Source organism: Monodon monoceros, unplaced genomic scaffold (genome assembly GCF_005190385.1).
Source record: "Monodon monoceros isolate NGI ecotype Baffin Bay Population unplaced genomic scaffold, NGI_Narwhal_1 Super_Scaffold_22, whole genome shotgun sequence".
NCBI classification, from domain to species: Eukaryota; Metazoa; Chordata; class Mammalia; order Artiodactyla; family Monodontidae; genus Monodon; species Monodon monoceros.
The window spans coordinates 124,025,640-124,039,626 of NW_021703779.1; the positions used below are offsets into that span (position 1 = coordinate 124,025,640).

General features: G+C 42.9%; 1 protein-coding gene across 1 annotated transcript in view; it reads right to left on the reverse strand.

Annotated features, from left to right (window-relative positions):
- The window catches only part of TMEM185A (transmembrane protein 185A), a 31,612-nt gene extending 17,649 nt beyond the window's left edge, over positions 1-13,963 (reverse strand). Inside the window, exon 1 of the mRNA XM_029240644.1 lies at positions 13,846-13,963. Within this exon, the coding sequence (XP_029096477.1) occupies positions 13,846-13,883 (38 nt within the window). The 5' untranslated portion in view covers positions 13,884-13,963. The remainder of the gene's footprint in view (positions 1-13,845) is intronic.
- Between the last annotated feature and the right edge of the window lie 24 nt (positions 13,964-13,987).

A 13,987-nucleotide genomic window follows, 5' to 3' on the forward strand; every position in this document is an offset into this window, starting at 1 on the left:
TTTTTTTTTTTGCGGTACACGGGCCTCTCACTGTTGTGGCCTCTCCCATTGCGGAGCACAGGCTCCGGACGCGCAGGTTCAGGCGCTCCACGACACGCAGGACCCTCCCGGACCGGGGCACGAACCCACGCCCCCTGCATCGGCAGGCGGACTCCCAACCACTGTGCCACCAGGGAAGCCCTAAGATATATTTTTGAACAAGGAATATTACCAGGGACAAACAGGAGCATACATAATGATAAAGAGGTGATTTGTGCTGGAGGAGGATCTAGCAACTGTAAATATTTATGTACCTAATAGCAAAGCTTCAAAATACACGTAGAAAACATTAATAATTAAAACATTAAGGAGAAACAGAAAAATCCACAACTATTACTGGAAATTAACACTTCTCTCTCAGTAACTGATAGAACACATAGAGAATTACTAAGGATATACAAGTTTGTAATAACAATATCAACCAACATGACCTAATTGATATTGATAAAGCATTCCTCCCAACAACAGCAGAATACAAATTCAAGTGCAACTTCGGGTGCACGTGGAACATTCACCAAGACAGACTGAATTCTGGGCCATAAAACAAGCCTCAACAAATGTAAAAGGACTGAAATCATACAAAGTAAATCTCTAAGCACAATGAGATTAAACTAAAAATCAATAACTTAAAGATATTTGAAAAATTCTCAAAATATTTACAAATTAAACAATACTCTTCTAAATAATCCATAGGTAAAAGAAAAAAAACACAAGGAAAATTTTTAAAATTCTGGACTAAATGAAAGTGAAAACACAACATACCAAAATATGTGAGATATAGCTAAAGCAATACTTAAGGGGAATTTACAGCATCAAATGCTAAGTAGAAAAGTTCTCAAGTCAACGATCTATGATTCACCTTAAAAAACTAGGAAGAGAAGGAAATTTTAAAAAACTGAATGGAAGTAAATAATAAATATACACACAAATATCAATGAACTACGTAAGAAACATGTTAGAGAAAAATCAATGAAACTAGGGACTTCCCTGGCAGTCCAGTGATTAAAACGTCGCCTTCCAGTGCAGGGGGTGCAGGTTCGATCCCTGATCGGGGAGCTAAGATCCCATATGCCTTGCGGCCAAAAAGCCAAAACATAAAACAGAAACAATATTGTAACAAATTCAATAAAGACTGTAAAAATGGTCCACATAAGAAAAAATAAATCAATGAAACTAAAAGCTGGTTCTCTGAAAAGATCAAGAAAATTGGTAAACCTATACCTAGAGTTATCAGAAAAAAAACAGTAGACACAAATTACCAATACAAAGAATGAAAGCGGGGACATCACTACAAATCCTACAAACATTACAGGGATTAGAAGTGGATATTATGAACAATTTTATGCACATACATTTCTTGAAATAAAGATATTATTAAAGTTCACACAAGAAGAAATATTCATATTCCTATATCTATTTTAAAAACTGAAATTGCAGTTGGACTCCTTCTCACAAAGAAAATGTCAGGGCCAGACAAAATCTACCAAACACATAAGGAAGAAATAGTACCAATTTTTCACAAACTCTTGCAGAAAAAGATGAGAGGGGAACATTTCCCAGTATTTTATGAAGCCAGCATTACCCTGATACCCAAACCTGACCAAGAAAGAAAACTACATACCAGTATCCTTCATGAAGACAGATGCAAACCCCCTAAAAAACAGGCTATTGAATCCAGCAATATATAAAAAGGATATTACATTATGATTAAGTGTGCTTTAGCCAGGATTGCAAGTTTCACTTAACATCGGAAATCAGTTAATGTAACTCACTGTATTAATAGAATGAAAAAGAGAAGCCATATGATTATTCAATAGTTCCAGAAAAAACATTTGACATAATTCACTACTCACTCAAGATAAAAGCTCTAAACTAATTAGGGCTAGAAGGGTATCTAGAAAAAAACATAGTCAAAAATGCTTAATGGTTAAAGACTAAATACCTTCCCCCTAAGACTGGAAACCAGGCAAGTATGTCCACTTCAATACATCTATTCAACACTGTACTGGAGGTTCTAGCCACAAATATAATACAAGGAAAAGAAATAAAAGGGATAAAGATTCAAAAGGAAGGAGTAAATCTGATATTTGCAGACAACGTGATGTCTATGTAGAAAATCTTAAGTACTCTACCAAAGAAGCTACTAAATCTAATAAGTGAATTTAGCAAAAGTTGCAGGATACAAGGTAAATATACAAAAAAATGTACTGCATTTCTATATGCTAGCAATGAGAAAATGGACACTTTTTTTAAAAAAAACTATCATTTACTGCAACTTTCCTATAAACCTAATAATATTTAAAATTAAAAGTTTATGAAAAACTACCATTGACAACAGTATCAAAATATGAAATACTTAGAGATAAATTTAACAAAATATGTGCAAGACATACTCTGAAACCTAACACTACCAAAAAATTAAAGATCTAAATAAATGGAGAGATACACCATTTTTATAGATTAAAAAATTCAATATTGTTAAAATTTACATCCTCTATTAGTTTCCTATAACAAACTACTATGAACTTGATGGTTTAAAACAATACACATTTATTCTCTTATAGTTCTGCAGGCTAAAGGTCCACAATGGGGTTCACTACATTAAAACTAAGGTGTCAGCAGAGCCATGTCTCCAGAGACTAGGAGAGAATCCATTCCTTGCCTTTTCAAGTTTCTAGAGCTGCATTCCTTGCACTACCTTGGGCCCCTTCCTCCATCATCAAAATCAGAAGGGCAGCGTCTTCAAATCTCTTTCTCTGCCTCAATCGCATTGCCTTCTCCTCCTAATAGTATCTCCTTCTGCCTCCCTCTTATATGGAAACCCATGAATGCATTTAGGGCCTGCCTGGATAATCCAGAATACTCTCCCCATCTCAAGATCTTTAACTTAATTACATCTTTTGCCATATAAGATAATAGTCACCTTTTTGCCACAGAAGGTAATATACACAGGTTCCATGGATTAGGAAGTAGGTATCTTTGAGGGACATTATTTAGCCTACCATACTCATCAGATTATTCAAAAGATTCAATGCATGTAGTCCCATTTTTGCTTTTGTTTCTCCTGCCTGAGGAGACATATCCAAAAAAATATTGCTAAGACTGATGTCAAAGAGCATACTGCCTATGTCTTCTTCTAGGATTTTTATGGTTTCAGGTCTTACATTTAAGTCTTTAATCCATTTAAGTCTTTAATCATTTCTGTATATGGTATGAGAAAGTAGTCTAGTTTGATAACATCTTATGCTGTCAGAATGGCTATTATTAAAAAAAAGACAACAGATAACAAGTGCTGGTGAGGATGTGAAGAAAAGGGAACCCCTGTGCACTGCTGGCAGGAACATAAATTGGTGCAACCACTATGGAAAATGGTATAGAGGTTCCTCAAAAAATGAAAAATAGAACTACCATGTGATCCAGCAATTCCACTCCTGGAGATTTATCTGAAGAAAACAAAAACACTAATTCAAAAAGACATATGTACCCCTATGTTCACTGCAGCCTTATTTACAGTAGCTAAGATATAGAGGCACCCTAAGTGCCCATTGATAGATGAATGTTTAAAAAAGATGTGGAGTGTGTGTGTGTGTGTGTGTGTGTGTGTGTGTGTGTAATGGAATATTACTCAGCCACAAAAAAGAATGAAATCTTGTCATTTGTGACAACATGGATGAACATACATGGTATTATGCTAAGTGAAATAAGTCAGACAGAGAAAGACAAATACTGTATAAGTGCATTTATATGTGGACTCTAAAAAAGCAAATTAACAAACATAACAAAACAGAGTCATAGATACAGAAAATAAACAGGTGGCTGCCAGAGGGGAGGAGAGGAAAGGAGGAGAGAAATAAGTGAGGGAGATTAAGAAGTACAACTTCCAGCTACAAAATAAATGAGTCATGGGTATGAAATGTACAGTGTGGGGAATATAGTCAAAAATAATATAATATCTTTGAATAGTGGCAGATGGTAACTAGACTTATTGTGGTGATCATTTAAGAATGTATAGAAATATAGAATCACTAGGTTGTACACCAGGAACTAACATAATCTTGTAGGTCAATTATACCTCAGAAAAAAACAAACCGATAGAAAAAAAGATTAGATTTGTGGTTACCAGAGGTCAGGGTTAGGGGAGGGGGAATTGGATGAAGTCAGTCAAAAGGTAGAAACTTCCTGTTATAAGATAAATAAGTATTAGACAGGTATTTTACAACATGATAAATGTAATTAACACTGCCATATGTTACACATGAAAGTTGTTAAGAGAGTACATCCTAAGAGTTCTCACCGCAATGAAAAATATATTTTTTCTTTTTCTTTTATTTTGTATCTATATGAGATGATTAATGGTCACTAAACTTACTGTGGTAATAATTTCATGATGTATGTAAGTCAAATCAATATCCTGTATCTAAGCTTACGCAGTGCTGTATGTCACATATATTCCAATGAAACTGGAAGGAAAAAAACACACAATAAAGCAAGGTGCAATAAAGCAAGACACAATAAAACGAGGTATGCCTGTATGCATTTAAGGTTCCACCATGTCTTTTTATGGCTTGATAGCTCATTTCCTTTTAGTGTTAAACAAGATTCCACTGGAATAAATAATAAACCACAGTTTATTTATCCATTCACCCTTTGAGGGACATCTTGGTTGCTTCCAAGTTTTGGCAACTATGAATAAAGCTGCTATAAATATATATAAAAAAAAGATTCAGTGCAATGCCAATGAAAATCCAAGCAGCCCCTTCTGCAGAAATTGACATACTCGCTCTAAAAATTATATGAAAATGCAAAAGACCTCAAATGGGCAGAACAATTGTGAGAAAGAACAAAGTTGGAGAAACTATACTTATACTGCATGTTTTCATGGCTTACTATAGAGCTACAATAATCAAGACAATGTAGGATTAGCATCAGGAGAGACACAGAGAACAGAATACAGTCCAAAAACATGCCTGTACATACATGGTAAAAGGTGCCAAGGCAATTCAATAGAGAAACAATCGGGCTTCTATAAATGGTGCTGAAACAACTGGATAGATGGGAAAAATGAACCTAGACTCTTAACCTCACAGCATATGACAATCGTTGCTAAGGAGGTAGAGCAAATGGAACCCTCATATACTGCTGGTAGGAATGCAGTGTAGCCACTTCAGAAAGCACTTTGGTAGTTTCTCATAAAGCTAAATATACCCTTACTCTACAGCCCAGCAATCCCATACCTAGGTATTTACTTAAGAGAAAGGAAAACATATGTCCACACAAAGACTTGTGTTCAAATGTTCAAAGCAGCTTTATTTATAATAGCCACTGGAAACAACCCAAGTGTCCAAAAACGGCTGAATGGTTAAACCAACTGAGGTATGTCTATTCAAATGGCATGCTCATCAGCAGGAAAAAGGAACAAACTAGGGATGCGTGCAACAACATGGATGACCTCAAATGCACTATACTAAGTAAAGTAGCTCAGACTGAAAACACAACACACTGTACGACTCCACTTATTTGACATTGTGGAAAAGGCAAAAGTATAGATGCAGAAAACAGATCACCCGTGATTACCCGTGGCTGTGTTGGGGGAAAGGATGACTACAAAAGCACACGAGGGAAGATTCTGCAGTGACAGAACTTTTCTATATCTCTATCTTTGGGTGGTGCTTACACAAGTGAATGGGTTTATCAAAACTCATAGGACTGTGCACTAAAAAACGGTAAAATTTACTGCATGTAAAACATACTTCAATAAACCTGGCCTATCTATTAATCTATCTAATGTAAATTGACAGAGCCGCTTTGTGGAACAGTATGGAAGCTCTTTAAAAAACTAGAAATAGGGCTTCCCTGGTGGCACAGTGGTTGAGAGGCCGCCTGCTCATGCTGGGAACACGGGTTCGTGCCCCGGTCCGGGAAGATCCCACATGCCGCGGAGCGGCTGGGCCCGTGAGCCGTGGCCGCTGAGCCTGCGCGTCCGGAGCCTGTGCTCCGCAACGGGAGAGGCCACGGCAGTGAGAGGCCCGCGTACCGCAAAAAAAAAAAAAAAAAGTCAAACCAATTAGAAGAAAGGAGATGACACAGGTTTACTGTGACTGAGTAAGGACAAGAGAAGCAGTTTACTAGGACAGTAATTTGATCAATTAGACTTCAAAACAAAAAGCATTAAAATGACTAATAAAGAAAATCTAAATAATGAAAATCTAACAACATGACCATAGAATATGGAAATAATCTGACAATATTTCTTGTACAAATATACAAATATACATTGTGGGCTTCTACATGCTACTACTAAATCATGACAGATAAAGCAGACAAAGTTCCTAAGGAAATTATGGAAATGAACGCTAGAGTTGATAAAAATAGCATGGTTCTATCGAAGCAAACAAAAGATGCTTTCTTTACATGTGTACAGAATTTTTCCAGAGGGAAGAAAAGGATCATGGGGCACCAATACAAAATACACACAAATCTAACTTAAAACTTTAAAAACTGTTTGAGCGTATGGGAAAGAAACAGTCTCTGCCCCGAAGATGCTCAAAGACTAAGAGGAGCAGAGGGGGATCAAGCAACTATATATCATGGCAAACTGGGACATGGAAGGTTCATTTCCCTGGGAGAGCTGGGAAAGGAGGTGGGGTTTGGGGATAGGGAATTCCAGAAAAAGGGAAGACGATTCTTTAAAGCATGAGACAGTATTTTGTACCCCAGGAGACTAGAACACGTGGAGTACGTTCTGTAAATCTTGGGGTGGGGAGTGCTGGGGAGACAGGAGAAAAGGCACCAGAGGAAACAAGGGAAAGGTAGAATGGGGGATTTGAATATCAAGGTAAAGTCCTTAGAATTTATTACTAGGCAATAGGGGGCCACTGAAGATTTTCTGAGCAAAAGAGTGACAGAAGGTAGAGAAGAGTGTGTAAGGTAGATGGTAGTTGGTAGAGACTGGAGGCAGAAATTCTACACAAGTCATAATAAACTGACAAAATAGACTGAAAATTGCCTAACCTGGGACTTCCCTGGTGGTGCAGTGGTTAAGAACCCGCCTGCCAATGCAGGGCACACGGGTTCGAGCCCTGGTCCGGGAAGATCCCACGTGCCACGGAGCAAGTAAGCCTGTGCGCCGCAACTACTGAGCCTGCACTCTAGAGCCCGCGAGCCACAACTACTGAAGCCTGCGAGCCACAACTACTGAAGCCCGCGTGCTGCAACTAGTGAAGCCCACGTGCCTAGAGCCCATGCTCCGCAACGAGAAGCCACCACAATGAGAAGCCCTCGCACCGCAAAAGAGAGTAGCCCCCGCTCGCCGCAACTAGAGAAAGCCCGCACACAGCAATGAAGACCCAGTGCAACCCAAAAAAATAAATAAAATAAAATAAACCATGATAACTGTAGAGGAAAAAAAAGAGTGATAAAAAGCTCCAAATATAAAAAAAAAATTTAAATAAAAATAAAAATAAAAAAAGCCTAAACTACTATGAGTTACTTTTCAAGAAACATTCAGACCAGAATCCAAGTATAGAAACAGACTGCTCAATTCTCCACAAATCAGCAAATGGAGGTTCCAATGGATATTCTGGCATCAAACCACTACTTCCTTAATTTCACTTTTCCAATTACACCTTAAAAGTGAATTTACCCCACTTTCATCTGAGTCTGTAATGCCAGTACAAGATCACTGAGTAGCGTCACGTGGGTCAAACTACAAAGCTAGCATCCTCTCTGAAATGTACACAGAGCTTTCTGCTTGAGCCTCAAATTCCCTCTCTCCACCTTGGGGGGAAGGGAAAAAGGATTTAGGGAGGGAGGGAATATACCTAGTAAAGAGATGACACTGTGCGTATAAACGTTCTATTATCTTGTTTTCCGCAAGTCAAAAGAATGCAGCTGGACTCTTTTTAGACCCATCAGTTTTCTCCAGTGAAAGCTGCTGGCTTTAACTGGAGCAGGCACACATGCACACACACATGGTCTGGGTGACACATCCCTGTGAGCGCCTCTCTGTTTACAACTTTAGAGAATAGCTCCAACTGACAAACTGCTAATTGACACTCTCCCAACGTTTTAAAGGAACTGCACCTCTTACACTGAGCAGAACCTTACGAACAAAATTTAAAGTCATTTACTGACAAGAAAGTACAAAAGCCAAATAAAAACAAATCACTCTTGAGGAGGACTAGACAGAGCCCAAGCCTGTGGGAACTGTTTCCCAGCTGTGTGGTTGTGCGTGGGTCACTCTCTCCTCATTGGGTTGCTCCTATATCCACTCATGGAGATAAGGGGATATGAGAGCCCTGTGTAAATGATGGATTTTACCCATTTTAGCTGCTACTAGTATTACAAAAGAGAGAAGTTATAACAATCTCATTTAGCCATCATTTTTCTCACTATTAGGTCATAGGTGACAAACTACGAATCGTCAGTTATAAAGAGCCTATCTCCAGAGTTGAAGGCTTTCATCTTAAATTCTAGCCTCCTCGTACAGGCATGGCCTATGATCAGGCAAGGCAATTAGAAACCCCAAGCTCAATACTGGGAAGCTTCACTCCCAAAGTCCTAGGAAACTACCTAAAATGCCTCCAATCCACTGTCTCTCCCCTACAACAGAGTTCCCCAATGGCTCACGTCTATCTGTACTCAACATCCACTCACTCAGCACACTTATCGAACACCTCACCATCCTGGCCTTCAAAGAACTCACAGCCAAGAAAAACATGCGTGTAATTAGCAAGTAATGGGAATGACAGTTTTGAAACCAGAAATTCTGCATTCAAATGAGACGTGTCTCCTTTAAACAGTCTCCCTGGGAGGCAATGCACTAATTCCACTTCCTTGCTCAAACCATCTTTGGAGCTTTCCTCCTGGAATCGCCTTGAGAGCCTGCAGTCCGTTTTTTGAATACCCCCAGTGGTGCCAAATCTTGACTGAGAGTGGATTTTTGGAAACGGCCAAAAGTCAGTCAGAGCCAAGTTTAGTGGATAGGATGTGTGATCAAACTAGGCAGCACTATTTTGGTTAAAAAATGATATATGATTATAAAGCAATGAGATGGATTTTCTTACAGGATTTGCTTCCAAGGAAATTTCAAATGAGTAACAAGGGGTATGAGCAATGGAGTAGGTATATATTTACCTTTTCCCTAAGTAACTTCTTTGAAAGATAATACTCATTTAGATGCGTAAGCTCGAATACAAGGTTTGCTTTGCTTAATCACAACTCATAAACAGAAGGCTCCTTAGTATATCGGGCCTCCTATACCACGGCTGGGGTGGGCAGATGCTACTAAATCAGAAGGGGGGCATATGAATACCGGAAAGAGCACAGGTTGCAGAAGGAAACCAACTTGTTCGACTCCTGACTTGGCCCCTCACCGCCTATGTGACTTCAGGGAATTCACAAGCTAAGACTCTGCAAAACAAGGCTGATATCAAACTCAGAGGGCTGTTGTGAAGGTTCAAGATAATGGGTGCAGAGCAGTGATACTGTGCCTGGCACGTGGTAGGTGTCCCAGAAGTCACAGCTATTATTAATAGCCTCAGTATAATCAACAAGCTTTTCTTACTATAGGTAGTTTGAGGTGACAGAATGACAGATAAACAGACAGTTGGGTGGTGAAGAGTTCATTAACAGTACCAACATACACTCACTATTGATGGATCTGGAGGCTGCTTTAAAAAAAAAACAGTAATGTGTCAAAAACATTTACAGTAATTGTTAACACTACGTGTAGTATTTTTAAGTCACGTGACAAGCGTTGCCCGCAATGCCCCTACCACACTGACCTTTCAGCACTGTCTTAACACACCAGGCCCTCCCATGACCCCGCGCCTCTGCATACTTTGTCCCTTCTAAGATGTCTTTCCTGCCCTCTTGTCTGACAAAAGCCTATAACTATATCCTTCAGAATCGAGCTGTGGAACCTTCCCTGTCCACGCTAGACAGAATTAGTGGCTCTGCCCCTTGTGTTCCTGCAGCATTGGGTTCTTTGGTTCTTGTGCCTGGAACGCCTTGTCCCGTGTTGAATTTTAATGTTTCTATTTCTGCTTCTTCCACCGGGCTCGAGCGGGGAGGGACCACGTCCCATTCACTCTTGTACTTTGGGCACCCGGCACATCTCTGGCACACAGTAGGAACCAGGGGGATGTGTGATGAAGTAATGCTTTACATATACTTTACAAATGCCTCTTAAAGGTCAGGTAGCTGCCTGTTGTTAATTATCCACAATCACATTCATGTTTCCAGACTTCAAATAAGAGACAAGATCACTCACACGGACTCCAGAATGGCTTTACATGTTGCAGCATATGGAAGCTTCTAAATGCTACTGACCTCAGGGCTCCATCCCCACACGACGGAATGCTCAGAGCAGCGCTCCTCAGCCTTTGTCCCAGTCCAGGACACCTGCGGGATGCACCACACTCCATCTGGAGCTCACTGCGGCTGACTCAGAAGTTCTAGCAGAGTTCTCACAGCCTTCGAGCACTGCCTGGCTACCAGGGCTGAAGGGCCTTCTCTGAGCCAGCAACTGCACAAGGAAGCAGAGAATCCCAAGGCTCCGTGGTGCGGACAGGGTGCCGGCTTAATGCCACCTACTCCCAGATCTCTAGCTCCCAGGAACACCTCACGATCCAAGTTTGTCAATTCCGTATACTTCTAGGAGTTTGTCTATTCAATAAATAGGGCTCCCTAGCTGTTAGGAAGCCTTGGGCATTCAGGGAAGGACTTGGTGGGTCCGGGGTGTCTGTTTCAGCAAGCCTTAACCTATGTAACTAAAAAGAAGCTTATGATCAACCAGTTCTGAGCCAGATGGAAATAGGCATCTGAGTGTTGACAGCTGTGAATCATTCTCTGTCAGTGTAGTTTTCCAGAGCCTTGGCAATACAGCAGCGGATTCAGACTCCCAAGATCAAAAGGTTGGAAAGGAGATCTGGAGCCATGGCCCATGCCTTGGGGCCCACCAAACCATGACAGTGACTATTCCTGTGACATACACAATCCACAGAGTCAAGGCAGCCATGGTCTGCTTAGTGTCGTGGTGTTCCCAGCTCTCCAATGGAATGGCTGCATCCTGAAGGAGGGAAGAAGGTGAGAGGAAAGAGAACCAGGCCGCAGACCATGAGGAAGGCAGTGACTCTGGAGAGTGAGTCGTTCGTTCGTTCGTTCATTCATTCATTCATCCATCCATCCCACAAATACTTTTTGAGCCAGGTACTATTCCAGGTATGCAGGGTACCATAACACGCAGAGTCATGGCCCTGCCCCCACGGAGCTTAGAGTTTCATAGGGGAGACAGGCATTAGTCAAACAAGGGTACAGATGAGTGTATGATGGAGGAACACAGCACACTACACAGACTGTACAAACAGGGCGCAGTGTGCTGGGCGGGGAAGTCAGAAAAGCTGCCCTCGGCAAGCAACAAGTGAGCTGAGATCTCAAGGAGAAACAGAAGCTAACAAGGTAAGGAGGAGAGGAGGAGAGAGAGGGAAAAACTCCCGGCAAAGAGAACAGTATGTGCTAATGTGCTGGGCTAGGAGGGAGGTGTTGAACTGGCTCTGGATTCCAGGCGGGGAGCGAGGAAGCAGCACCAAGGTTTGAGGCCCTGGCACAAGGTTTCCTCCTGTCTCCAGCCCTCAGTTTTGCTCTTCGAGCTGTCTGGAAGGTCCTCCTCAGCATGGAGCAAAAACTAAAGAACAATGTCGAAAACGAGGTGTGCCCACGAGACATGACACACCACCAGCTGAGAACTGGCACCTGCCGACATCAGCTGGCCACCGTCTCAGGAGTCCCCACTGTGAGGAAACACGGCTCTCTCCCACTGACTCAACACGGCATCAGAAAATGAAAACGAAAATGGCATCCTATAAAAGACCTTCAAACTTTTCAGGGAGATGTGCATCTCAATCCCAATAGAGTTAAAAGGGTTGATAAGTACGTTGATGTTGACTATAAACCTGTTTAGATACCTGGTATTTAATTGTCATTTTCCTGTGCCAATTTCCGGGGGCGGGGGCAGAAAGAAGCTACCACAGGAAAAAATGGTTAAGGATGCTATCTGGGCAGCACTATTTTGTTTCAGCAAGTGTTAGCCAGTTCCATCACTCCAGGCAGCTCTTTGTGGCTTCCGAATGATCTGTCACCTTGCAAAGTTGTCCTGGAACTTTCTATTTGTAAAGCGCTTTGCAATCAATCATTAATTTGGCCTCTCTATCCTGCTGAGAGATTATACTCATTCTGCCTATAAAACAGACAGGTAAGTGAGCGGCCCAAGGACACAAAACAATTCAGCTTTTACTTATCTTTCTTATCACCATCGTCAAACAATGTAGATACACAAGGCCTATCCAACTCCGGCACCAGCCCTGCTACCCTGGAGACCAATCCTAACCCCTAGGAACAGCAGAGGAAGGCGCTGCAGTCAGTTCTCAATTACCTGCTCTCAACAAGCTCCTCTATGCAGAGCGCCTTCAAGGCCAACAGTGATAATGACTGCACTGTGATGGGGACACTGGCCCTCCAGACTAAACAGAACATGAACTCGGTAGTGCTCAAAGAGCAATAAGAGCACCCAGTAAGTCACAATGGCTCGAACCTTAAAATGTCAGCGTCCCTAAGGAGGCTGCACTCCCAACACACACACACACACACACACACACTCATCCTCTCTCTCTCCCAAGACACGCCCCACAAGCGGCCTGGAAGGTGGTCTCCACTGGGCTCCCACAGCACAACACTGCACACTGTGCTGTCAATCATGTACTGGCCTGCCCTTCTCCACCCGCGCGCTGGGCCCTCTCAGCAGCTGAAGCAGACGGCATGGGACCTGGCATAGGAAAGGTTTACTGAGTGCGTGCCTTCCACCACCAAATAAGGGAGCTAGGCACTCCCTTCACAGAGCAGTGGACTTCGGAGATCAGCTAGGCCAACTCCTTACTTTTCAGATGAGCAGAGGATCCCCCAGTTACATACGGCCTGCTCTCCAATCCAGGTCTTTAGGTTCAGTTTAGTTCCACAAACATTTGATAAGTGCCTACTATGTGTCAGACACAGTGGGAGCTGCGGGGAATAGAGATTTGAGCAGGAGACGGTCTCTGCTTTAGGGAGTTCACAGCCTGGGGAGGTAAGAGAGTTACAGAACACTTGGTCAAGTCCAAGGACAGACGCTCGATTCCTTAGCCAGTGTTCCTTCCCTCCAGTCCACTGGCTAGTCCCCATCTGGGAAACAGGACAGCAATATCTGTTTCCTTCAAGTAAACTTATAGTCAAGACTGAAGAGAAAACGTGTACGGAAAATTGTCGGGTTTACCCCCCAAAAGCGTTATGTAAGGTCCTTCCATACCCTGACACGGACTCCAAGGATTCAACAGTGTTTCAGACATCAGTTCCACAAAGAAGCAAACAAGCGAGGGATGGGCATACGTCCAAGGGAAACCTCAAGGGCTTGGAGGAACTGTAGGAAACAGCTGGGGTGGTGGGTAGGGGTGTCGAGTCAAGTGAACCGGCCCTGGCGCGGGGAACGCATGGCAGGCATTGGGTGCCAGAAGGTGGAGCGGAGAGAGGGAAGTTGGGACAGCGACGAGGGAGGGAGGGCAAGCGGAGAGGCGCGGGGTTCCCGCGGGGCGGGGACCGCGGCCGGGAGGTTCTAGATGGGGCGGCGGGCCGGGGGCTGAAGGCAGCGGGCGCGGAAGGAGGCAGCAGGCCGGCGCCGAGGCCGATTGGTTTTCCGGGGAGGCTCGGGCAGGCCCCGCCGCCCGCCACAGCATCACGGACGCCGTGCCTCCCCAAGCCGTGCGGGCGGCGCCTCACCTCGGGTTGAAGTCCTGGAAGAGGCCCCTCAGGTTCATGGCGGAGAACTTCACCGCGCCGTCCTCCTCCTCCTCCTCCCCCCGCCCCCCGCGCCGCGCAGCCTGCACGTTACAGCGGGTTCATGGTGCCAGCGCGCGCCAGG